Below are 27401 nucleotides of genomic sequence, written 5' to 3' on the forward strand. Positions count from 1 at the left end.
GTCTCCCTCTCATTACGGTCAACCGGCTAAAATCCCATCCACGAACCGTGTCGCCCAATCCCTCGCAATACCCACGCTTGGGACGCGACATAAATAAAAACTTTTTGGTGCCAGGTGTGGGGTTATCACAAAGGCGCATAGGCAAATAGGAGGCAGAGACATTAGATTTTGCTACAGCGACTGTGGCAATTGGCAGGAAGTTGTGGCGACTCGCAACTTTCAGCATTAGTAGCACCAGTACGATAGAGTCCAGAAAGGTAGTCTTCGCGGGTGCAGGGCAACGCAGGACAGCGCCAGCGCGACGCAGAGCGACGAGGCACAGAGGTGCCTGAGATGCCAGCGTTCGAGTCCGAGGGTCCGGGCCGAGCAGCAGCAGAAGCGGCAGCAGCCGTAGCAGCGGCAACGGAGGAGAGCGACGGGGTCGGCACAGCCCAGCAGACCGGCGGCCGGCGCTTCGCAGCAGCGCGGGACAGAGCGGGCGCAGAGACAGCGCGGAGCAGCGCGGAACAGCGCGGACAGCGCGGGCACAAAGAGAGCGCGGAGCAGCGCGGGACAGCGCGGGCACAAGGAGAGCGCGAAGCAGCGCAGGACGACGCGAGCCAACAGAGCAGACGGCGCACCACAAAAGAAGCGGTAATTGTAAAACTGTATTAAGAATATTGTATTTTGTTGTGTAAAGTGTTAACTTAGTTAGGATGCCCCTAAATAATGAAGTTGCGTCATCCTCCACTAGTGGTAAGATGTCAGTGAAAGAGGCTCTATGTATTGTGTCGAAAGTGTTCGAAGGGAACAAGAAGGAGTTAAGAGAATTTATCGAAAATGTCGATGCAGCTTTTGAATTAGTAAAGCCTGAGGAACACGAAACATTATTGAAGTTCGTGAAAGCAAAGATAACCGGTGAGGCCAGGTCGAGATTGCAGGTGCGTGAACGCACAGGTACGTGGCAAGAAGTGAAACACGTTTTAGAGGAAAATTATGCCAGTAAGCGTACTATAGACTACTACGCATGTAAAATTTTCCAAGCCAGACAGGGACAAGGGGAACCGATAGCAATGTGGGCAAGCAGAATTGATGAAATGCAGAGAGACTTTCGCGAAGCGGTAAACAGAGTTACGGCCAGAGAAAACTTGAAAGGTGCAATAGAACTAGTTGACTCCTTAGGAAGAGCGTGTTTTATTCAGGGTTTAAGTAATGACAGAATACAAACCATAGTGAGAAGTAGAGGCGATGAAATCACGTTGGCAGCAGCAGTGGAGTTGGCACTGCAGGAGGAGAGTGCGATATTGTCCATGAGAGAGCGGGGACTAGCCCCGAGGGTAACGTACACTAGAAATAAGGAAGCTGTAAAAAACGTGAGAGAAAGTAAAGAGTTAAAATGTTTCAATTGTGGGCCGAGAGGTCACATAGCGAGCAAGTGTAGGAAAAGCAGGCCAGAGCATAGAGTACGAGTCATGACAGGTAAAGAATTTACAAACTTTTGCTATGGGTGTGACAAGCCGGGACACACAGACATGGAATGCAGGGTGCGGTTAAGGAAAGTTCACCCGATAGATGTAAGGGAATTCAGAGGGAATCATAGAGAAACCGATGGAGGGTTACGAGAGTGGAGATGTCCACAGTGTAATTTACCAGGGAACTGCGGAGTTCCGTGCACAAGAGTAAAAGATGTTGCATGCTTTAAGTGTAAGCGGCAGGGCCACTAGGCGAAAGACTGCCACGAAGGGCCCTGGCACGCCTGGAGAAAAGGCAGGGTGCCAGTGTCGAGCAAAACAGGAAAGGTAGTACAGGGAAACTAAGAGGCGGCAAGGCCGCGCAGTCGGGCCTTGTTGCAATAGGTAAACCCATAGTGAGGGTAATCGACTGTGCAACAGAAAACGACGTGGTAATGTTGTACTGCGTAGAACTAAAGAAGTATTTAAAGTTGCTAATAGACACAGGAGCACAATTGTGTTTGTTAAAGAGGACGAGCATTCCGGTAAAGAGTAGGCTGGGAATCAATGAAACAGAAAAGCTTCGGTTAAAAGGTGCAACGAGTGAAGCCGTTTGCACAATAGGCACGGTACAAATAAACTTAAGTATAGACGGATCTGAAGAGGTGAAACAGAAATTTCACGTGTACGGTAGAGGTTTAGACATTCCGTACGACGGATTAAAAATGGTTTAAATGGCTCTGAGCACTATGGGACTCAACTGCTGAGGTCATTAGTCCCCTAGAACTTAGAACTAGTTAAACCTAACTAACCTAAGGACATCACAAACATCCATGCCCGAGGCAGGATTCGAACCTGCGACCGTAGCGGTCTTGCGGTTCCAGACTGCAGCGCCTTTAACCGCACGGCCACTTCGGCCGGCTCGTACGACGGATTGATAGGAAGAAATTTCTTAACACAGCATAGAGCTAAGCTGGACTATGCGGGTAAAATAATAAGACTAAAAGGGCGAGATATACCCTTAGTAGTAGAGGAAGAACCAAAGGGACAAGAGATAGAAGTAGATTCAGAAATAGGCGGGGAGATAGGGCCCCGGGAAGAAAGAATAATGTTGTTGAAAGTGGACGGAAAGGTACCACGGGGAATCGAAAGAGAAATGGTCATACCGAGGCAGGAGATTGCACAAGGGGTACATGTACCAGAGTCCTTAGTAAAAGTGCGAAATGGGAAATGCATTGTAAGTGCATTAAACGTGTCAGAGGACAGAGTTCGACTAGGAAATGTCAGATTAGTAACGGAAGAGTTAGAAAGAATAGCGAAAGTACGCGAAGTAAAATGTAGCACTGAAGCAGTAGGTAAGACGGAAAGTCGTGCTAGTGTGTTGCGAAGGCAACTCAGAATGGATCATTTGAATGTCGAAGAAAAGAGCGCTCTAGCAGAGGTCTGCACGGAGTACGGAGATGTATTTCATCTACCGGGGGACAAACTGTCCTATACTTCTGCAGTGAAACATAGAATACCGATTGCGCCGGAACACGCGGGGAAGGTAGTGAACGCTAGACCGTACAGAATCCCTGAAGCGCAAAAGGAAGTGCTAAAAGAGCAGATAGAACAAATGCTGAAGGATGACATAATTGTCGAAAGCAAGAGCGCATGGAACGCACCGTTACTGTTAGTTCCAAAGAAGTTGGATGCAAGTGGCAAGCAGAAATGGAGAATAGTAGTGGACTACCGACAATTAAATGACATCACGGTAGGCGATGCATTTCCACTGCCGAATATCTCCGATATCCTGGATCAATTAGGGCAAGCCAAGTACTTCTCGACGCTTGACCTCGCAAGCGGGTACCATCAAATATTGACGGACGAGAAGGACAGAGAGAAAACGGCATTCAGCTCAAACTATCAGCATTACGAATACAAAAGAATGCCGATGGGACTGAAAGGAGCCCCAGGATGTTTCCAGAGACTAATGAACACAGTATTGGCAGGTTTACAAGGTGTTAAATGTTTTGTCTATTTGGATGACATAGTATGTTATGGGAAAAACCTGCAGGAGCATAACGAAAAACTCTGGGAGATATTTGACAGGTTGCGAGAGCACCATTTGAAGTTGCAACCGGACAAGTGTGAATTTCTGAGGAAGGAGGTAATATTCCTAGGTCATTGTATCACGGACAAGGGAATATCACCGGATATGGCAAAGGTGGAAAAGGTGAAGTTCTTCCCACAGCCGAGAACAACAAAAGAACTAAAAGGGTTTCTAGGATTGATAGGGTACTATCGACGTTTCATTGCAAATTTCAGCAAAATTGCGAAACCTCTCCATGAGCTCTTAAAGAAAGGAGTAGAATACCAATGGGGAGAACGACAGAAGAATGCGTTCGAGGAACTGAAAGAGAAATTAGTGAATCCTCCGTTACTTCAGTATCCCGACTTTACAAAACCGTTTATAATCACAACGGATGCGAGTAACGCAGCGTTGGGAGCCGTGTTATCGCAAGGGAAAAAGATTGGCGAAGACTTGCCGATTGCATATGCATCCAGAGCACTGAACAAAGCAGAATAGAACTATAGTACAACGGAAAAAGAGTTGTTGGCTATAGTGTACGCGGTAAAACAGTTTAGACCATACGTGTATGGGCGAAAATTCACAGTAGTGACAGACCATAAGCCACTAACATGGATATTTAGTGTGAAGGATCCGAGTTCGAGGCTCCTAAAGTGGAGACTAAAGCTCGAAGAGTACGACTACGAGGTAGTATATAAGCCAGGAAGGCTAAACAGTAATGCAGACGCGTTGAGCCGGATAAGGCAGGAAGGAAAGGAAGAGATAAGTTCAAAGCGAAATGTGGAGGCAGAAAGAACCTCCGTAGCACAAGAAAAGGCGGAACAGAGTTCCGTAAACGTGCGGCAAGCGCAAGTGTCAGGTGAAATAGACCAGGAAACAAATAGTAATGAGGAAATTAGCACCGAAGAAAAGGAAAGTATATTAAAGGAGATGCACGATAATCCCTTGGGAGGGCACCAGGGAATGCATAGGGCATTTGAGAGGATAAAAGCGTACAAGCAGTGGCGCGGAATGAAGCGGGACATTGAGAATTATATTAGGAAGTGTCCATCATGTCAAAAGAACAAAAACACACAAATGAAAACAAGGATGCCTTTAGAAATTACAGACACAGCTGAAACAGTATTTGAAAAATGTGCAATGGATATAGTGGGTCCACTAGATGTATCTAGTACAGGAAAAAAGTACATGTTAACATTCCAAGACGATCTGAGTAAATTCACAGTAGCAGTCCCTATTGACAAGCAAGACGCTGAAACTGTAGCAGAAGCATTTGTAGAAAATATAGTATTAAGGTATGGGATTCCATCAGTTTTGTTAACAGATCAAGGATCAAATTTTCTGAGTGATGTGTTTAAAAGTGTATGTAAATTGTTGAAGGTAAAACGTATAAATACTACAGCGTACCACCCTGAGTCAAATGGTGCTCTAGAAAGGAGCCATAGAACAATTGTAGAATATCTCAGACACTTTGTAACAGGAGATCAAAGTTCATGGGACAAATGGGTGCCGTATGCAATTTTTGTGTTCAACACTACACCACACAGTAGCACAGGTTATACACCATTCGAGTTAATGTACGGAAGAAAGGTTAACATACCAGGAGTACTGCAGCAAGAAACACCGCAGGTAAGTAACGATTATGATTCGTATGTAAATAAGCTAAGAGCACGAATGCAGGAAGCCCATAGAGTGGCTAAAGATTCTATTATAAGGAGTAAGATAATCAGTAAGGGACAGTATGATTTGAAACAGAATCCAAAAGAATTTAATGTAGGGGACAAGGTGTTATTACACGACGAATCAGTGAGACGTGGTAGATCTCGGAAACTAGATTCGCAATGGAGAGGTCCATTTGAAGTGTTAAAAGTGGAAGGTCCTAACGTAGTCATAAGAGTTAAGAGAAATAAGGAAACAAAAGTACATGCCAACAGGCTGAAACAGTTCTTTTAAAATTTCAGGTATGGCATTCAAGTGGCAAGTGGTGCAACTCATCATAGTGGTAGCAACATACAGCTTCGTTGCATCAGGATACGAAACGAACGAATTCAAAGTAACCTCAATACCAAGTTCATCAGGACTGTATTACGATCACGTAGGACAAATAGAGATATACAGTACCACATGGAGAATAGTCACATATGTTAACTTAGATGTAATAACAGAAAGATTTCAAAAAGCAGAGAGGTACGGTAAGGCAGCGGTACAGAGGTGCCGTGACACATTGAAACAATTAAACGTTGGATTAATAGAATGTAGAGTATTAGATCAGCAAGTTACACATCACGTAGAAAAGATTACAGGGCTACAGCAACTCGTACAGCAACTCACAAAACACGAAACCAGAAGAAAGAGAGGAGTATTCAACTTCGTCGGACAGGTAAGTAAGATACTGTTCGGGACATTGGACGAAGCAGACGCAGCATACTATAAGGAAAGAATAGATGCTATGGAAAAGAACTCTGAAGGGTTGCTGAGGTTAACTAAGGAACAAGTGGCAGTGGTAAGGGCCACATTAGCAGGAGTAAACAGAACAGTCTATACATTAGAATCAAACGAACACATTCTAAGAACAGGCATGCAGAGACTAGAAAGGTTCATGAAGGAATACGTAAAGGAGACAGATATAGGTTTCAAACGAGTAGCAACTTTTGCCACTGTAACGGAACAAGTATTGCAATTAGCGGCAGTGTTTGGCCAAATCGAAGAAGAGTACGAGCAAATGATAAACGCCATTGTAAATGCTCAAAAGGGAATACTTCAGCCTCACATCATTAATCCAGTACAAATTGTGAAGTATCTAAGTTTAATCCGAGACGAATTAAAGGACGTGAAGTTTCCTGTTCCACTCGCGGAGTCATCAGGCTACCTCTTGTTAAGAATAATCGATCTAGATGTTTTTATTTCCGGTAGCATACTAGGGTACGTAATTAATATCCCTTTAATAGACAATAATAATTTCAATTTGTACAGAGTTCTTCCATTACCAAAGGAGATTCCAAATATGAAAGGGAGGTACATATACATACAGCCCGAGAAAGAATTTCTACTGATAGATGAATCCAAAAGGCAATACGCGAAACTTTCTGCGGATGATTTAAAATGTAAAGAATTGAGTAAGAACTAAAAACTGTGCAGACAGTCATTCGCATTGCTATCGACATTCGACCATGAGGAATGCGAAGCCAAGTTATTACAACCGGTAAGAGAAATTCCGGAAGATTGTGTGCGAAAAATAGTCGCACTGAATCAGAGCCTTTGGACCCATCTAAACAGTAACGAATGGCTATATGTAGCTCCTAAGGAAGAAGGACTGACAGTGTTATGTGGAAAAGAACCCCCGAAGGATTTATTAATGAAAGGGGTAGGAAAGATAAGTTTTTATAGCAAATGTAAAGGGTATGGAACGAGAGTGTTCATACAAACAGATAGAGTAATTCATAGTAACGTAACAAAGAAGGATATAATACCTCAAATTAATTTAGAATTTGACTGTTGTGTAGTAAACGAAGAAAAGAAGAATGTATCAATGTTAACGCTAGATTTACCACTAGAGCAGGTAGTAACACAATTAGACGACTTGAAAGTCGCTGGGAAAAGGTTGGACGATGTCCAGCGGATGGCCGAAAGGCAGGAGGAGGAACTAAAATACTCCAGATACTTTACCCATTACTCAGTAACTACATACGTAGCTATAGCAATAGTCATTGTTATTGTAATAACATGTTGTTGTAAAAATTGTAAATGCTGTAAGGAATGTTTCAAAAGTTTATGGAAGTACTTTGACGATAGTAACTGTTGTGGAAAAGTATGTATAAGAAACACTATAGTAAATCAATATCCAGAGACTAGCTTAAGCAGAAGGCAAGCTAATAAAGACACAGAAGAGGTAGTAATATACGAAAGATGTGGGAAAAACCAAGAAGATTCAGTTCTGTTCAGAAACAGGCGTTAAGTCAAATCAAAAGGTAAAATATATTAGAGGTGTCTTATGAAAAGGTGTAATCAATTTTAGTGTTTTGTCCATTTTGGAAACTGTATGTATTTGTTGAATGAAAATGGTATTTTGTATCAATGTTTAAAAATGTACCTTGATTGTAATTGTATCAATGACTGAAAAAGAAAAATGTACCTTGATGAATGTATGTTTGATAAATAATTGTTGTAGCAATGAATTGAAGAAGAAAAAAAAAGAAAGAGAAGAAAAGTGTATCTTGATAAATGTATGTATAAAATGATTGTCTCACAAAGAACTTAATGGAATTAAGTGTATATGAAAGAAAAAGAAACATATGAAGTGTTGATGTAACAAAGAAAATGTAATCAAATAAAATGAGAGAATCACAATTGACGGTACTCTGAGGAGTAACGCCAATTTCCCTGGCGGGGGAGGTGTTGTAACCGCAGGAACAAGCCAAGTCTAATTGCAGTACCTTAAGAATAGTACGTGGGACGAAGTTAAAACTGTAGCGTGGGACGCCAGGCGTGGCAGAAGGGCCAGCCGAGGCGGCACTCGAGCTGCAGGGCAGCTGGGTGCTTTGATAAGAAAGTAAACAGCCGGTAGATACAAACGAGGGTCTGTGCAGGGACTCATGATAAGCATTCAATTAAGAATATCAACAGTAAGCATTCCTGGCTAGAGAGAGAGGTCTGGGAGTGGAGAGAGAAAGAAAGAGGGCCCTTGGTGGGGACCGCACTACGTCACGAGGAGCCAATGAAGGGCTCAGGACGCAGTGCGTGACCATATAGGGAGAGGCGCCTCTGCCCCTCCACTCAGCCTCTGAAGAACAATAGCAACAACAATGTTTTAACGATACCAAATAAGGGCACGTTGCCTTCGACGCTACGTCAGGCCAAGCGCTGGCGGGGTCGAAGGGGAAACGCTAACAAAACCCGAGAGCACGCCGCTCTGGGCAGCTAAGTTTTGTCTGGTGAGGGCGAAGAGTTAGATAGCAGCAGCCGACTTGGGCTGGGGAACGGGCTGTAGGCAGGCAGCCGGAGATAGTCGCTGGAGAGCGTCAGGGCGTAGCCGCGGGACTCTAACGTAGGGTGTTAAGAAACGTTGCAGAACTTCTAGTAGGCAGTCGGAACGGTGGAGTCAGTCACCGTCTCTGTGTTAGACTTGGCCTTCCTGTGAGTGCAACCACCGTCAGATAGGGCGATTTGTATTCACTTAGAATAAACTGCAATTTATTAAAGTTATCACGACTTTAATTTCTATCACCTTCCTAGCCTTGTGAAAACCAGAGATTATACATCTTAGCCAGATCAAAAGTCTCCCTCTCATTATGGTCAACCGGCTAAAATCCCATCCACGAACCGTGTCGCCCAATCCCTCGCAATACCCACGCTTGGGACGCGACACCACCTCTCCCAGCCCCTGCTCCAGGGCCACAGCGGCAAGTTATAGATGCAACGCAGCTGACACAGATCACAAATGTTTCAGCTGCAGACTCAGCAAATCGCAACTCTACAGTACAGCAGGTGCTCACCGCTCAAGTCAATAATGCAGCCCATAATACCCGCCCTCCAGCTTCGAGTGCCGTACTGCCTTTTCGCCAGTTCAATTAATAACAAGAGGAAGCGCTCGAATGGTTGCAACAGTTTGAAGCCCACATACCTGGTCACGAATACCAGGTACTGTGAAACTCCATTATTTCTTATCAGCAGTAGGAAGTGCTGTGTTTCGCCTCACTCAGAGATTATTCCCTACCACAGCTCTGAGAGAACTTTCTTGAGATCAAGTTGTAGATTCGATAATTAACTATTATGACTAACAAGTCACTGTTGTAGAAGCTAGGCATCACTTCTTTCACTGCAAGAAACGGTCAGAACAAACATATCATGAGTGGTTAACAGATTTGGAGGGTATGATGAAGAAATTCAAATTAAAATGTGCTTTTGGTGCTCTATATTTAGATGTTATGTTGAGTGATGCGAGCATTTACAATGTAACTGATGTCACACTTAGAGAACAAATTTTGAAACTGGCCGATCCACCATTTCAGCAAGTAGTGCAAATACTAGATCAGTACAGTTCAGGTGCCATGTTGCTGATAAATCTGAGCGGCCACCAGTTTGTCGGGCTGAGTGTGTTGCTCACGAGCGGCCCGTCAGGTGGCGGCTGCCTGTGCACGCCACGCCTCGTAAACAGTTCTCTACTCAGTGTAAGCAGCTCTCTATAAGGTAATGAGAGTTGAGTCATGCCCTTAGTGCTTTTCACAGCACAAACGCAAAGATTGCCCTTCTAGACGAGTACAGTGGTATGCCTGGAGAAAGAAAGGTCACAAACAGTCAGTATGTTTGCAACGGAACAACCATAAGATTTCTGTTCACTCACAAAATTCTAGTCATAAGACCCATGTAATCAATGCAGTGTACTCAAAGCCTGCTGCAGGTATTAGCATAACTAGCAACCACAAACGTTTTGTTAATTTGCATATTAGTGAAAAACGTGTGAAATTTCAGTTGGACATGGGTGCCTCTGTAACGTACCTGAATCGTAACACATATGAACTTTTTGGCTCCCCATGCCTGTCTAAAACTAGCACGCACCTGATGGCGTATAATGGACAAGACGTTCATGTTCTCAGAAAATGTACTTTGCCTGCAATGTATCACTCACATACACGAACTGTAGCGTTCACTGTGCTACAGTGATGCGATTGTGAGAACATACAATACGTGATCGACAGTATCTGAAAACGTGGATGAAAATTACTTACAAAATCCTGACGCCCACCATCGATAATGCTGGAATACAGTATGGTGTTGGCCCACCCTTAGCCTTCATGACAGCTTCCACTCTCGCAGGCATACGTTCGATCAGATGATGGAAGGTTCCTTGGGGAATGGCAGCCCATTCTTCACGGAGTGCTACACTGAGGAGAGGTATCGATGTCGATCAGTGACACCTGGCACGAAGTCGGCGTTCCAAAACATCTCAAAGGTGTTCTGTAGGATTCTGGTCAGGAGTCTCTGCATTAGAGGGACGTTACTGTCGTGTAACCACTCCGCCAGAGGCCGTGCTTTATGAAGAGGTGCTCGATCGTGTTGAAGGATGCAATCGCCATCCCCGAATTGATCTTCATCAGTGGGAAGCAAGAAGGTGCTTAAAACATCAATGTAGGCCTGTGCTGTGATAGTGCCACGCAAAACAGTAAGGAGAGCAAGCCCCTCCATGAAAAACACGACCACACCATTACACCACCGCCTCAGAATTTTACTGTTGGCACCACACACGCTTCCACATGACGTTCACTGGGCATTCGCCCAATACACACCCTGCCATCGAATCACCACGTTGTGTACTATGATTTGTCACTCCACACAATATTTTCCTAAGAGGACAACACCTGAATTGTGCTACTTGATGTTGTCGAGTTCATTGGCACAGCCAAACGAAACTTGCTATTAGTGTATACCACAACCAACCAACGAGTGTTCCAGAAAGATCCCACAAAGTCTATGTTTTGCCTCGAATGCTTGCCTGCTGTCTTAGGGTTGGACAACGGCCCTGATTTCATGTCAAATGAATTTAGAACATTCTGTGTATGCAATGGCATACATAGCTAACTAGTGCACTGTTCCATCCACAGTCAAACTGGAAGGTGGGACGTTTTGTCAGAACTTTCAACCAGCACATGGCTGAACATCACAAGGCACACACTAGGCATCGAGCAATGCAACTGTTTCTCGTCTCCTATCGTTCACGTCCACGAGATGGAACATTGCTGGCGGACACTGCTCCACCCTCCTCAACATCCAGCGCCCAAGTAAGGACGCAGAGGATAGGTGCGAGGCGAGATCGTTCGTCGACTTGGCACTTGCATGTATCTGATTTCAGGCTGAGATGGATTGCAGGGCCGACATCACAATCGAATTAAAAAAAAGTGTATGATATTTTATGGGACTTAACTGCTAAGGTCATCAGTCCCTAAGCTTACACACTACTTAACCTAAATTATCCTAAGGACAAACACACACACCCATGCCTGCGGGAGGACTCGAACCTCCACCGCGACCAGCTGCACAGCAATCAAATTCGCCACTGTTAGTGCACAGTGATTCTTCTGTGCCTCTTCCCCAAGATTCACATATCCCGAAGACAGTGGAGCCACAGCAGCCATCAGTGGGTGTCATCACATCTTGGGACGCAACGATGGAGATGGTGCCTTCACCTCCTCTAGTCCTACCGATGGCGCTGGAACCACCCACACCGCAGCATCTGACGCCTTCTACATCTGGTTATTGGCTTCCAGAGGTGGATGCATACCCTTCTGGTCGTTTTCTGGGGGACGTTTCCGCCAGAGTGAAGGCCGGATGGTGGGGTACCACAGGAAGCCTGACATTCCCTGCAGCCACAGCTTCCAGTCAATCGCAGCGACCACGACCCTGCCTCCCCTCCCCTCCAGACGGCAGTCCGTCGGTTTGGGAGGGGAGGAAATTTCCGGCAGAAAGCCAAGCGCCGGCACGTCAGTCGGGAACGCTAGAGCAGAGAGGGCTGTGAAGAGGACGTCAGCCAATAGCACGCTGACCGATCGACAGCAGCGGCCTCTCGCCGAAGAGAACACAAGCGCCGCTGCTGACTGGTAGCGGCCACTGCTACAGCAGCATCCGAGACTGGGTACATTAAGACTACCTCCTTAGGAATTGTATATGCTGACGAGATTGTTATTTGAATGTCACCCTTTGCTTGCGACACTTCTGTGTTGTTGTCAAACTTAGGTACTGTCATTTACTTATTTTGTAATAAAAGTCTTTTATACATTTTGCTTGAGTTGTTGTTTACCAATCCAAGAAGCGGATTTCCTAGACACACCATATTCGGCAAATAGGCAGGATACAACAAAATTCAGCGTGTAATCGAAACTAATGTGCTGTAAGTACTGGTGATAATACCACTTTGAAACTACACACCAAAGATGCGGGATTGTCAGCACATTAGATACAGAAGTAAATTCGGTCGAAGATCTAAAATGAAGACGTGTTTTAAGTACAGAAGTTATGTGTCAGGAGTCTGGAGTTTTATACAAGTTCCAATAGCACCAAACGTTTACCGAACAAGTATTTATTAATAAATGTTGTGAGAAAACTGGTGTTTATTAGTAATCGAGGATTACTCAATTTCTTTTGAATTTTCAGCAAAAGGAGATTCTCTCTGATATGGCGCCTGCCGCTATCCTGTGATGTTTAGAGCGCACGCTATAATCGATTATAGTTCACTGTTCTGGTGTGAGTGGCGCTGCGGTGGTGATTTGCTGTTACATCGCTGGCGTATAATTGCAGTGGCCGGCGGAAAGTGACAGGGTAGTCGGTTTCCAGGTACTGCACGGAAGGTGAAGTTCGCTATGCCTGACCTGCTGGTGACTAGCGTTAAGGTTGTTGTGCTTCGCAATATGAGCAAGGTGGTCTGGGGCGAAGGCGACTCGGCGCTGTTCCGGCCATGCGGTGGTGAGTAATCTGAGTTGGCGAACTTGTTCAGCCTGCCTGTCTGATGTGGAGGTCGGGTGGGGTCCTGTGATACTCTGGCCCAGAGATAACTAGCTGCTGAATTTTGGAGTCGTCTGCTAGGTTGGGATGTGAGCTCGGTTGGTTAGTCAAATTTTCCGCTGGAAGCTCCAGAACCGGTTTCTGAACTTCATTCTGATGTGGGACGGCGTTGCTGGAAGTTTGTGCTGTGTGTGTGTGTGGCACGTAACGGTATTTGTTGGTACTAATTTGTTTGCTCAACTGGAGTACCTTTTGGTTATCCCGCTGAGTGGGTCGTTGCCCACCCAGTCTGCTCAGCGTTACCTTAGGTGGTATCTGTTTGTTCCTTTTTTGAAGTAATTCACATAGGTGGTTCCTGTTACCCACCCGGAGTTGTGTTCATGTGTATTTGGCATTTGATGTTTTAGGTAAAGTCTGCCTAAGAAAGGCGTTTTTGGAAAGTATATGCATACTGATTTACTGGTGCTTGGTATATGTGGTCTTCTGCGACCTGAACAACATGATCTCGTCAATTTGGTTTGTGTAACAGAATTTGGTGGTATGTTTTGTATTTTTTTCTCACTGTGTTATTATTAACTTGGTGGAATAGTTGTGTTTGGTATCGTTAAAGCACTTCTAAGACTGTGGTTTTACTATTCATATGCGCTTGGCTTTTATTGTTTTGTTTTAAGAAGCGAGAATTGCTTATTAATATTTGTGTGTGTTGGCTTCCAGCACTTGTTAAGAGCGCCCGAGTTAACGGCGCCATGGTTATCATGTGCTGTCGGGATGTCATATTGTTATTTGATTTTTAAAATTTTATCTTGTGTTGATGTTATCTGTCGTGTGTTACAGAACATAACCAAGGTGCATAAGTAGTGGACAGTTGTGGGAGGCATGTCGGGGAGCTCTCAGTGATTTATTTCGGGGACCGTTTCTAGTGGGAAGGCTTTGAAGTGTTGAGAGCTCGCACGTTTGTGTTTGCATTGGGGGTTGGCCTTGCCCTTTGGTTATATCAAATTATTATTTTGTTGTTATATTTATTGGTTGTGTGTCTCGCTTCTTTGATTTTATAGTGCCAAGTGCCATTATCTTTCTCAAGATTTTTCTTATATAAATGATTTTAAATTGTAATGCCAAGTTAACATATTAGTGGATTTTGTCTCTTGGGTAAACTCCAAAGGCACTATTGTAAAAGGTCATTTGATTTTATGGTGGCAAGACGCCGTTATTGTTTTTAAAGCTGTTTGTTTTAACTATTTGTTAAGCTCTGTAAGTTACACGAATATATTGTTACTTAAAAGAGTTTAGCATTGGCAAATTAATAAATTGTGTACAAAGTCTGCTGTTTGGATATTACTGGGCGGAAATCCGTGGATAGTTGTCATATAAGAACACACATTCCACCCTCCTTCTACCTACAGTTCTCACTCTGGTTGTAACGGTAATGGATTCGTTGTATGTACTACGTAAATATGGGTGCAAAGCAAGACTGCAGGATTAACTTTTCTGAATTGTTTATTTTAAAAGTAGCAGAGGTTACACAGAAAGCTTTATTTATTTTACTCCGTAGTCGTCTGCATTACACTCAGCTTGATCTTAGGATGTCTATGAGCGACTGGTGGTTGTTCCGCTCGGCTAGGTCTAGCGGCGTGTCCCCACCATAATTCCTGTCTTCTCTGTCGGCCCCTGCCTCTAACAGTGCAGCCACCGCCTCTGCACGGCCACGCCGTGCTGCATCGTGCAGTGGCGTGCTCCCACTTTGATCCCTGGCGTTGTGGTCGGCAGAGGAAGCTGCCAGCAGCCGCACCACAGCTGCATGGCCTTTCCATGCAGCCAGATGTAGAGGCGTGTTCTGCCAGCGGTCCCTGGCGTTAACGCCTGCTCCTACCTCCAGCAGATGGGCCGCCACCTCCCCGTGCCCCATGGCTGCTGCCCAGTGCAGTGCTGTCCGCTTGTTCTCGTCCTTCGCCTCCACGTCCGCCCCCACTGCCAGCAACGTTCGCACTTTGCTCACTGACCCATCCTTAGCTGCAGCAATCAGCATCTCGCCCTTCATGTCTCCAGATAGATTTCTGCAACAAAAGGACAATACTAACAAATTTCTTCAAATTTTGCAAAAACAGACATAATGTCTTATGGGATGACAGCAATCAGTGATTTTATAATGTTACTTTAAATCCGTCTTGATTGCAAGTTTTTTTTATTATTCATATGACCGGTTTCGGTTCATTCAGAACCATCTTCAGATCTGATATTTAAGTTACAGGAGTAACCCGTCCAATTCACCAACTTTCACATGCTACGTCACATATGTGACGTAGCATGTGAAAGTTGCTGAATTGGACGGGTTACTCCTGTAACTTAAATATCAGATCTGAAGATGGTTCTGAATGAACCGAAACCGGTCATATGAATAATAAAAAAAACTTGCAATCAAGACGGATTTAAAGTAACATTATAATTTCTTCAAAGACACACGTCTGAGGACGAAACACTATCGCAGAAGCAGAACTGTGATGAGTTCCAAGAACACATCTCCCCAATAAGGTTACCACAATACACTGGTGTCCAAAATTAAAGCAACAAACTGCGATTTCCCTGTCCTGTGTCTAATTCACGATATGATCATGCATACTGTCTACAGATGTCAGCACCATCGTGTTCTACACGGAAGACAGCATTCCAGTCAACAGACAACCAAGCTCACAATGAAGTCAGTGCACCTATGAAATGGGATAGTGTTTTCCGGGTAGTCCCACATCCACAATCTCTGTAGGCACAGTCACAGACGGTGGAGTATGGTACAGAGAAGACGCATGCCAGGCTCTCTGCAGTGGAGGGCCATAGGAAGAATGGAAGCAGCACAATCACAAACTGAAGTGGCCTGGTGGCTCAATGTGGATCTTACTGTTGTTTCTCAGATGTGGCGACAGCTGGTAGAGACAGAAACTGTCTCTCGAAGACGAAGGCAGGATCCAACAAGTGTGATACGAGAAAGGGGGCACCGCTATTTGGCTAAAAGGGCATCACAGTACTGCCTTACTACTGCATGGCAACTGGCATCACACTTCGCAGTATGCACTGGATGTGTTGTATCGAGGCAAACGTTATACAGAAGGCCACAGCAGAGTAGCCTATATAGTCAGAGACCTGTTGTATATGAACCCCTGACACATCTCCACAGAGAGTAATATGTAAAGTCATCAACACGCCAACTGGATGGCTGAACCATGGGCCAATGTTATTTTCACAGGTGAATCCCAGTGTGGACTGGAGAGTGATTATCGACAGATTTGCATATGGAGGGAACGTGGAACAGGATTTTGGAGCCCAAACATTGAGGAACAAGCCTGTTATCCAGAAGGATCTTTAATGGTGTGGGAGCGATTACGTTGACACCTCTTCATGACACTGTATGTGTGAATTGGCAAGGGTTAACTCCTGTCAGGTATCGTAACGAGATCTGGGGAACTCATATGCCATTGTTGCGAGGTGCTGTGGCCTCATAGGGATATGCCTCATACTGATCAGGTGATTGACGTTTTCTTGGAAATAGAAGATATTGCACACATGGGAGATCCCAATTTGAATCCCATTGAGCATATTGCGGATACACTAGGGAGATGGGTTGCATCACATAAGCATCCACAAACAATTCCATAAATCTTGTGAGTTGCTCTGCAGGAAGAATGATGTTATTGCCTCCACTTGAGAGTGATGACTTCATTCGCAGCTTGCCCTGTTTTTGTCAGGCGGTCACAAACTATGCTGAGCACATTAAACCAGTAGTCGAATTGGGTGTGCAGTTCTGTTAAGTTGGAAAAAAACGAAGAACATTTTTGTCTACCATAGTGGTCAGTGCTAATAGACAAGCAACACTGTGTGAAATAAATGCAGAAATCGATGTAGAATGTACGACTAACGTATCTGTGAGGACAGTGCGGCTAAATTTGGGATTAATGGGCTGTGGTAACAGATGTCCAATGCTAGTACCTTTACTAACAGTATGGTATCACCTGCAGCTCCTTTCCTGGTCTCGTGACTAAAATGGTAGGATCCGAGGCGGCTGGAAAAGCTTGGTCAGATAAGTCTCGAATTCCGTTGGTGAAAACTGATGGTGGTGTTCGAGTGTGACGTAGACCCCACAAAACTGTGGACCCTAGTTGACAACAAGACACTGTGGCTCCATAATGGTGTGCGCTGTGTTTATGTGGAATGGACTGAGTCCTCTGGTCCAGCTGAACCAATCGTTGACTGGAAATGGTTATGTTTGGCTAGTGCGAGACCATTTTCAGCCATTTTTTGACTCCATTTTCTCAAATAACGATATAATGAGCCACAACTGTCCGCAACTGATTTGAGGAACATTGTGGACAACTCGTGTAAATGATTTGGCCATCTGGATCGCGCAACATGAATCCCATTGAAGATTTATGGGACATAATCGACAGGTCAGTTCCTGTACAAAATCCTCCACCAGCAACACATTCGCAGTAGTGGGTGGCTCCAGGGACAGCACAGCAAAATATTTTTACAAGTGACTTCAACGACTTCTCGGGTCCCCGCCACGTCGAGTTGTCGTACTAGGCTGGGCAGAAGAAGGTCTGACACGATATTAGGAGGTATCCCACGACTCTTGCCACATCAGTGAATGTAGCTGTATTCTTGTCTTTCTCTGAACATTTCTATATTTTCTTCTTTCGTCGATCAGTTGCAGTATTTCTTCTGTTACTAAGGGTTTCTTCGAAGTTAGCTTCCCTTTATCTGTGTCGTCTGTCCACCGTCGGTTATTTTACATTCTAGAGATGTACACTCGTATTCAACTGAACAGCGTACTGTGTTGTTCCTTACCGCCATATCCACATCGTTGGTAAACTTCAAATACATCTCATCATTTCTCAGTACTGCATGATGATACAGCCTTCTACACTGATTCTTCTGGACGATTCTCTTGAACTTCACTCTACTCTTCATAATTATTAGATCTGTATTTACATCTGAGTACACCTTACAGTCCAATATCTGATTTCGAATCTCTGACCATGATGTAATCCAACAGCACTCTTTCAGTGTCTATGGGTCTCTTCCAAGTATACTTTTTCGTCACACGATTCCTGAACAGAGTATTCGTAAATACCATCTCACATTGGTTGTACAACTCAATTAGACTTTCATCTCTGTCATCCCAATGCCAATCCCATATATCCGATGACCCTTTCTGCTTCTCCTTCCCCTGCAACCGCATTTTAATTTCATACTTTCTTTTCTCCTTTTTACTTGTGTCATTGGCATGTGTACCTGAACTGTCGCTGTCTGAATTCGTTTGATGTCGAATCTGGTGAGAGAAACTCTGTCGTTGAGAAGTTCACAGTAGTCCGCTCTCTCCCCTATTTTTCTATTCATAACGATCCCTCCTCCCAACATAGCATTTTCTGCTGCTGATGATATACCTCAATGTGTCTTAAGATAAATGCTTAGCCTTTTCCTAGTTCACATCAGTGACCCCCAATGTATCTAGACTGGGCTTTTGCACTTCCGTTTTTAGACTCTCTAGCTTTCCAATTACAATCAAACTTCTGAATTCAAAGCTCCAAGTCATAGAATCTTATCCCACAATAACTTATTCCGTCTCTATTTCATAGTCACTTCCACCATGACAGACAATTTGCAGAGATCCAAAAGGATAACTTGTCTGGAATCTTTCCACAATGCAGATGGCATCACAACCGTTTTCCTGTTACTGTCATATTTCCTGTGGATGCAAGTTACGTGGTTTTAATTTATTAGATTCCATTGCCTTCTGCATCCTCATGTCATTGATCCCTTTTGATTCTCCAGCTTTCTAGGGGCAGTTTCCTACCTGAAGGGCAATAGAGTTCCTTGAAGCTCTATCCTTTCCTCCTCCCTCTTTGACCCTTCTATTATTGGTTGCCAGGAAGCTGATAACCTTGGCGATGAGCGCCTGTAGCTCCAAACACACACACACACACACACACACACACACACACACACACACTCTCTTTGGCCTTTGTCAGAAAGATGGCGACCTCTTAAACTGGATGACTTCTGCTGCCACTGCTCTTAATTTTTTTCAGAGGTTAAGCAGCGTCTGTGTTCGAATGTTTTCATTACTAATCAATGGCGCACTCCTAAACCATTGGTATATAACAGAAACACTGTCCCAGCATTTATCTATCTTGTAAAAATGTGAAGTAAGTCGTTTAAGAGCTTTTTGAGATTCTTGGTAACAATGTTAAAAAACGTCTTTTTCTTTTGCAGTGGTATATACATTGACGGAAAAATATTGCAGCACGAAGAAGTTGTGTGACAGAAACGAAAGTTGGTACGTGTGTTTCTACATCTGAATGATGATACTTTCTGTGGCAGTCGCGTCGCTTAAGAGTGGCGCTAGTAGTACCATTATGAGGAAGCAAATCAAGCTTGTTGTAATTACACGCTGTAACGAGCGTGAGTGTTAGTTATCTTTGAGATTGGATGCAGTAAGCTGATGTTAGTCAAAATTTCCTTCGACACGACAGAGACGCCGTTATGAACATCTCACAGAGATTAAACGAAATCTGTAATAGGGCTATGAGAAGCTGGATGTTCCAACCGTGATGCATAAATATTTGACAGGCATGTAGCCACTATGCAGGCCTCCTGGCTGCGGTGATTCCAAGAATATTCCGTCGCAAGAAGACTGGCTTCCAGACAGCCACGTGACACTACTGAGATGGAAGACCATCGTGTTCACTGTATGGCTCTGGCGCACTGTAATACATCTCCAGCAGCAGTTTGAGCAGCAGTTGGCACCAAGTAACACAATGAAGTATTACAAATCGGTTACTTCACGGACAGCTCCGAGCAAGATGCTCTGTAGCGTGTGTTCCACTGATCCCACACCACCACCATTTGGCACTTCAGTGATGGCAAACTGAAGGGCATGGTCGAACTCTGTTGTATTTTCTGACATGAAAGCTGGTTCAGCCTCGCTGCCGGTAATGACCATGTTTTGATTTAGAAGGAGCCAGTTGGGGGTCTACAACCAACCTATCTGTGTGTTAACACATTGGACCTAAACCTGGAGTCATGGTCTGGGGTGCGATTTTATATGACAGCAGGAACACTCTCGTTGTTATCCCACACACCTTGAGTATAAATATCTGTTTCTATCTGCTGATTCGACCCATTCTGGTGCCATTAATGAACAGCATTCCAGGGGGAGTTTTCCAACAGGATAACGCTAGCTGACTTACCGCTGTTGTAGCCCAACATGCTCTATAGGGTGTTGACATGTCTCTTGGCATGCTCAATCATCAGGTCCGTTCCCAGGCGAGCAGATATGGGACATCATCATACAGTAACTCCAGCATCATTCACAAACAGCATTACGGTCCCTGTACTGACCAACCAAGTGCCTCTGACATCGAACTCCATTCCACAAACTCTCGTCCAATACTTGAGCAACACAATTCATGCTTGTCTGCATGTTTTAATTCGACCTTCTCACAGTGTATGACCATTTCACGTTTCCAGTGGCTTATCTCACACCTACATTGACCTGCGATCTTGCAGTGTTAATCAGTTAAATATGTTACCCAGGTAAATGTATCCTTGATGTTTCACTACTCTGTATTGACAAGTTTTTGGTTTTGTGATTCTTTTCTATCAGTGTATTTATGATTGTAAACTATTTTTGTTTAAAGTAGTTGTCGGTTTTAGTCTTCGAAAGGCTGTATTTTTTTATGTAGGACCTTTTATTAGTCACCACAACTGTCTGATGCCCAAGAAAAAAGGAAGCCTTCACTGTCTTCGCCCTATATATTGTTATTCACATCAGTACCATGTTCCGCTCGATCTGTTCCCCAGCCTGGTTTTCTTAACTCTCTGTCAACAAAATTTTCACTCCATTATCAAGTATTTTGTTAATATGTTTCATTTCCTGCTCTTTATCTTTTATTTCCGCATGCTGTTGTTTCCCTCTCGATATTTAGCCAGCTTTCTTAACTTTTTATGTCAGTCTTTTTATGCTGAAACATTCTTCCCTTTCCATGTCTTGTTTCTAATTCAACCACAATAATTTATTTTCTACTTTGTTTTCTGCCGCTTTTCTACTGAGATTGTGCTAATCTCGTGTCCAGTATGTGCAACGTAATTTAAAGACTATCCCTGAAATTGTATTCAGCGTTATTCATTATGCTGCATAATGAGTTTCTGGATTATCCACAAAATATTCTTCCCTGTGCTCTCTATCTTTAGTCTTTCCTGCTACACTTCCTTATCGTCGATTGTCTTCTTATGTTGAATGGTTGATGCTATTTGAGTACGAGAAATTAGGTATATACTCGTCAGGCTGTCTTATTTATATAATTTCACCATACCTTCTCTGTATCTTGCTCAATTTGGCACAGACATTAAATCTAATGACATTGTACATCTGTGGCCGACCATAAAAGGTAATTAAAGCCCGATATCCTTGAATAACTGGGAGAGATATGTTTTCTTAAGTAACCTGAAACATTACTTATCCCATGTCAACGTTAAAATACTGGGTAACCTTCCTTATTTCCCCTTGAATAGGTACATACTCCTCTATTGTCCAATAACTTGTTGGATTCTACTCTGATTAATTGTAAAAGCATGTTGAATACTCTGAATTGCCACTCTTGGGCCTGTAGAATTCAGCTAGCCACTGAAATGCATTTTGCAACAATATCAGTTCACTATCAGATTATCATTATTTCACGAAGCGACAGTCAAATATCTGTGGCTACCACTATAGATCAAATATTTCAAAGAAGAAAAGTGACGTGATGACGAATTTACGCTGAAGCTGGTCTGCAGTGAATAAAAAGAAAAACTTTTGCAATGTCAGCAGTAAAACTCCCTGAGACACAGAGGGTATTACAGGTGGCGAGATATGGCTGCTGTGTCCATCTCCACTCAACGATCCGCACGCATTACAATTGACCTGGTTTTTATTGATCCAACATGCCTGCGTTAATCAGCAAGATACTGACAGTTTAGTAGAGGCTGATGTTGTCACGAATGATTTCCAAAAACTGCCACTAGAGGTTCTCACATACATCTCTCGTAGTAGGGTAAGATATGGATCTCAACTGATTCTCCTCCCCCAGTGGTGGGGTTCCCACAGACCCTTGAGAGAATATCTCATTAGAGTGTTGGGAGGGTAATCGCGGAAATGCAAGTGACGGTGGGAGTTTCAGAGATTCCTGGTTATTTGGTGAGGCAGCCCAATACTGAATAATACTGAACATGGTTGCAAGTCAGAAGAAACGAACAAGATCCGGTCTCTGCAGAATTAATTCATAATATAGCAAATCATCGCTGAAAACAGAAATTGCCTCTAACTCACCACTCGCTATCTTTGGGGAAGTATCTTACACAAGTAACTGCATTAAGTGGCTCAATTGTGTTAGGAATTGAAAATACGTCACGATGCAGACCTGTAGATCCTTGCCTCGTCAAACATCATAATTTATAAAAGAAATAAATTAATACCAGAACTATAAGATCTGCTTCGTCAAAAACACAAAATAACAACATTCGATTTCTTCACTTTAACACTGGGCTAACTACCCAACGCGTAAAGCTGTTATTGTGACAGAACTCACCGCAGGTGAGAGACGGTAGCGTCATCAGGCTGTGGAGTGGCCTGGGGAGTGGTGGGGGGCGCAGCTGTGGCTGGGCTCCGGCCGTCGTCGCTGGGGCCACTGTGCGGCTGCGAGGAGGGGCCGGTCCTGCTCTCTCCAGAGCTTCGCGTGCTGCACAGAAGGAACACTGCTTCGAGAAGGGTTTTCAAATCGAAGCCAGTGGTCAGATTACCACAGACAGTACTGCTGAGGTACTGTTCCCACACAGATAATGGAACACACACTACCAAAGACAGTAGTGGGACAACTAAGGCGTTCAGCTAATCACTTCACACATTGCATCTCCTAATTTTCTCATACTTGTAGGCTAGCATACTACACAGTATTTGGTGCAAAACAAAGCACAAATGTAAGGTTCATACTGAGCTCAACAATTATGCTTATGACAACTATTAGTCAACATAGTTTCAATACATAACAATATAAATCACAAAGAAATTTGAATGACAGTATCCCTCCAATGCAATTAATGTAGTGCTGTCGTTATGGGATGGTGTTCCTAGCTCGTGTGTTATGGGGGGTAGAATGTCAAACCGGCCGACTTGGAGCAGGAGAGACACCAGAGAACATTTTAGTTTCCACAGTCTGTACTTTTACAAATAAAATCATAAAACTTCGTCAGAATGTCCAGGAAGGATTCAGTATTCACACTCATAGCAGTGGAACTGCAAAAACATAAAGAAATAATTTTTGTTACATGTGAAATTTCGTAATTTTTCCTCTTCCTATCGGCTGCAGTTGTCGCTATAGGTACACCTTTCTTCATAAGTAAGAGAGATCCTTCGATGAATCATGCACGGCATGCAAACCATGCTTACAGGTACATGAAACTCTAGAATGTATTTAATTTATGAGAAAATGAATGTGCTGTAGCATTGTTAACTTCATCTTTAGAGAAAACTCAAGTTTTATAGTTATATTACCTAAATTTTTAGCACAGTTTTTAATCGACTTGCAAAATTCTAGAGATTTGCATTAAGGAGTTTGTGTTTAATGAGCATACCAAGTTTTAAAGTAATAGGATACTTATTATGAATGTTACATGCACCTAAGTTAAGAAATGTCTGTTTTGCGGAAAATGGCCATTAAAGTTTCTGCTTGTATGTGTCATTCCTTTAGAACTGTCCAGCACCATAAGCAAGTTCTTTTGCATTTTCTTGGTCGGTTTTCATTCTTTTCACATTCCTGACTTTATCACCGCCAAAAATAATTTATCTGTTTTCACTACACACTCTCTATCGCATACAAAGCTTTGATGCAGTTCACTCCGGTCTTTATTCCCATTTTCTCTAAAACATATTTCCTGCTTTGCACACAATCATTAAAACATGAAACCGCATCATAAACACAAATAGCAACTGCATTTTGTCCAAGAAAAATGGTTTTTGGCAATATTTCCCATACACATTGGTTAAATCTTTCATTTGGTTTTTGGGTACCACCATGAACACATTTCTTCAATAAGTTTTCATTTGCAAGGTCCCTGATATAGGTTTGGTGGCTTCCGTTAAAGTCCTGAGCCATTGGTGTCACATTTGTTGCAGCACCCTTTGTTCTGTATTTATTGCCCTGGTGACTTTGTGTAGGATTGAAGCTGTGCAAAGGGGTTTGGCCTATAATCACTAAAATTTATATTTTTTATACATCGTACTATTCAGGAAGATATGCGGTACAAAATAGGCATATCTTTGAAAAATCAATTTTCTAAAATTTTTCACATCCTCCCCTTAGCAGTCACGAATCCGACTGTTGGAGGAAGAATCTGGAGAGATGTGTGCTAAAAATCTTTTTCGGTTGTTTCGTCTCTGTTGTGTGTAAGAATGATACGAAAATAAACCTAGAACACGAAGAAATGGGATACAAATTACAAAGGGGAAATTATACCAGTGATACGATGTTGTGCAATGTCGTTAGTATGAGGCATGTTGGTTCCTAATATTATTGGTGCATTCATATTGCAAATTAATTTGTACTTCTACTTGTACTCTAAACATCACCATACACTTATTTTTTCTCCAAAATGTAAGTAATATATACAGATTGAGTTATCCCACCATCTTTTACACATTACAAACATAGAAAATCTTCTACAGAATAGGAGTTGTCAAGGAGAGACTTTTTCAGTTTATTTTCACATTTCACCTTGCCATCTGTTAGACGTTTTATATCAGTGGGTAAGCTGCCAAAATTTTTTTGCAGCTTTGTACACCCTCTTCTGTGCTAAAGACAACCTTAATGTTGATTAATAAATGTCATTTTTCTGCTAGTATTGTAATTACGTACCTCATCGTCGCTTTTGAACTGTAGTGGATTATTTACAACAAACTTCATGAGGGAGTAAATATAGTGTTAAGCAGTGGTCAGAATACCCTACTCTTCGAACAGATGTCTACAAGGTGATCATGGGTACGCACCACATATTGTTCTTACAGCATGTTTCTGGCCAATGACGACCTTCTTTCTTAATGATGAGTTACCTCAGATCATTATTCGGTATGACATTACTGAATATAAATAAGCAAAATATGTAAACTTACTGATTTCTATCTCTTCAAAATTTACTACGACTAAGTTAAAACGTGGCTAAACTAAATTGTCTTAGGAGTTCCGAAATTTGTGTTTTTTCCAATTTAAATTCTCATCAATATGGACACCAAAGATTTTTTAATTTCCCACTATGTGAATTATTTCATCACAACATGTTACACTTATCACTGGTGCAGTACCCCTGGAGGTACAGAACTGAATAATATGTGTCTCTGTGAAATTCAGGGTGGGACCATTCGCAGAAAACCAGTCAATGATACTTTTGAGAACTTTGTTCACCATGTTTTCAATTTCTGCATGTATACTGGGAGTGATTACCATACTGGTGTCACCTGAAAAAAGATCTAGTTCTGCTTGTTGTACATTAGACTGTAGATCATTTATATATGTGAGAAACGCTAGTGGACGTAAGATTGAACCTAGGCGAAACCCATACGTGATTTCTCCCCTGTCAGAATTATGTCCCTGGATTCTGTTTGTTGAATTACTAACAAGTACAAATTTTTGCATTCTTTTGATCAGATATGACATGATCCATTGGTTGGCTATACCATCAATCCCAGAAAACTTCAATTTATCAAGAAGTATACTATGATTTGCAGAATCAAATGCTTTGGATAGGTCACAGAAAATACCTACCGGTACTATTTTGTTATGTAATGCTTGTAATATCTGGTGTGTGAACATGTAAACAGCATTCTCAGTGAAGCAACCGTTCTGAAACCCAAATTGTGATTTCCTGAGGACATTATTGTTGCCAAGATGTAATACTCTTTTAGAATACATCTCATTCTCAAAAATTTTGGAAAATGATATCAGTAGTGATATAGGTTGGTAGTTACTGATGTCTCTCTTATCTGTGAAATAAAAGGTGTCGACATTCCAATTCAAAACTGAACGCTATTCATTCTGTGAATCCCAAGAAGAGCGAAGACACGGATTGAAACAAGTGTGCTGTTACGAGTCACTGTACCATAATTAATAATTCGCTGTCTGACAGATAAATTGAAGCATACAGGGAACACAGTCAGAGGTCGTTGTGGCTTTACAGTGCTGCGCTGGGAATTCTGCATCAAGAGGATCGAAGATAACAACAAGAATTCGCTTCAGCAGAGGAGGTTCGATCCGAACGAGTTTTGTCATACAAATATTCATGCACAATAGCGGTAACAAGAAAAGGATGTATGTAAATTTACGAATGTTGAATGCTGAATACATGTACTGAATATTGGAGGTCCGTTTCTATTAGAGCCAGTTAAAGTTCACACAGGATATGTGTGCCTTTTATTTTTTTTCAATCATTCTTTCAAAATTTTCTTTTTAATTATTTAAACAGCAAATATTTATTAAGATTTCAATTTATATATCACATTTCTAGTCCCCCCGCCACTATTCAATGGCAACCGTGAGACGACGCCGCCGAGAGGAATGTGAACAGACCTTTCAATTCTTGAAGAAAAAAATTTTTTTAGGTAAATGATCCATTTCAGCTGAAAAAACAAAATTCATGACAAATATAAAAAATGCACCAAAATACATAGAAACACAAATAGGTAAAATAGGGAGAGTAAATAAATTTAAATATCTTGGAGAAACTATACAACAGATTGGACTAGAAAAATCTGGAATAGATGTAAGAATTAACAAAATGGAAAGGGCATATGGTTTGACCAAAAATATTTACAACAAGAAATGAATAGGTGGAAAAACAAAACTAAAACACTGCACCACAGTGGTACAACCTGAATGTTTATATGGATCTGAATAACTAACGATGAACTACATGATGGATAAACTAGAGGTACTGGAAAGAAGGATTATTAGAAAAATAATGGGTGCAATGAAAACCGCAGATGGTTGGAAAATAAGAAGTAATGAGGAGATCTCCAAAAATATAGAGAAAATATCTGCAGTAATGGCCAAACGAAGATTAACCTTTTTTGGACATCTCCACCGAATGGATGGAAATAGACCAACAAACCAAATACTGCTATATTTCTGGAAGAAGAAATCGACAATAGCATGGATTACAGAAGTAAGAAAAGATCTTGAAAGAAACAACATAAAAGAATCAGAAATAGCAGAAAGAAGCCATTTTAAAAACAAAATACAAAATTCGGAAGGCTTTCAAAGCAGAAGAAATAAAAAATCATGAACAACATGGACAGAAGAAAAGAAGAGACTTCATGGGGATAAAATGAGGGA

General features: G+C 42.6%; 2 protein-coding genes across 5 annotated transcripts in view; one reads left to right on the top strand and one right to left on the bottom strand.

Moving 5' to 3' along the window:
- Positions 1–740: 740 nt before the first annotated feature.
- Positions 741–1703, top strand: LOC124719751. Its single transcript, XM_047244951.1, has one exon. It carries the CDS (start codon positions 741–743, stop codon positions 1701–1703), a length of 963 nt encoding a protein of 320 aa, XP_047100907.1.
- Positions 1704–14472: 12769 nt separating this feature from the next.
- The window catches only part of LOC124720285 (poly [ADP-ribose] polymerase tankyrase-1-like), a 63968-nt gene continuing 51039 nt past the window's right edge, over positions 14473–27401 (bottom strand). For 3 of the 4 annotated variants that reach the window (XM_047245598.1, XM_047245596.1, XM_047245597.1), the window contains exons 4-5: positions 22611–22760; positions 14473–15047 (exon numbers count right to left, since the gene is read on the bottom strand). In XM_047245598.1, the coding sequence (XP_047101554.1) occupies positions 14561–15047; positions 22611–22760 (637 nt within the window). In that variant the 3' untranslated portion in view covers positions 14473–14560. The remainder of the gene's footprint in view (positions 15048–22610; positions 22761–27401) is intronic. The other variant, XM_047245599.1, reaches the window with a different exon arrangement.

The sequence above is a fragment of the Schistocerca piceifrons genome, chromosome 11, assembly GCF_021461385.2.
Source record: "Schistocerca piceifrons isolate TAMUIC-IGC-003096 chromosome 11, iqSchPice1.1, whole genome shotgun sequence".
Taxonomy (NCBI): Eukaryota; Metazoa; Arthropoda; class Insecta; order Orthoptera; family Acrididae; genus Schistocerca; species Schistocerca piceifrons.

Excerpts from the sequence above, each read along its gene's own strand:
- LOC124719751 (XM_047244951.1), top strand. The coding sequence starts at position 741 with ATGTCAGTGAAAGAGGCTCTATGTATTGTGTCGAAAGTGTTCGAAGGG.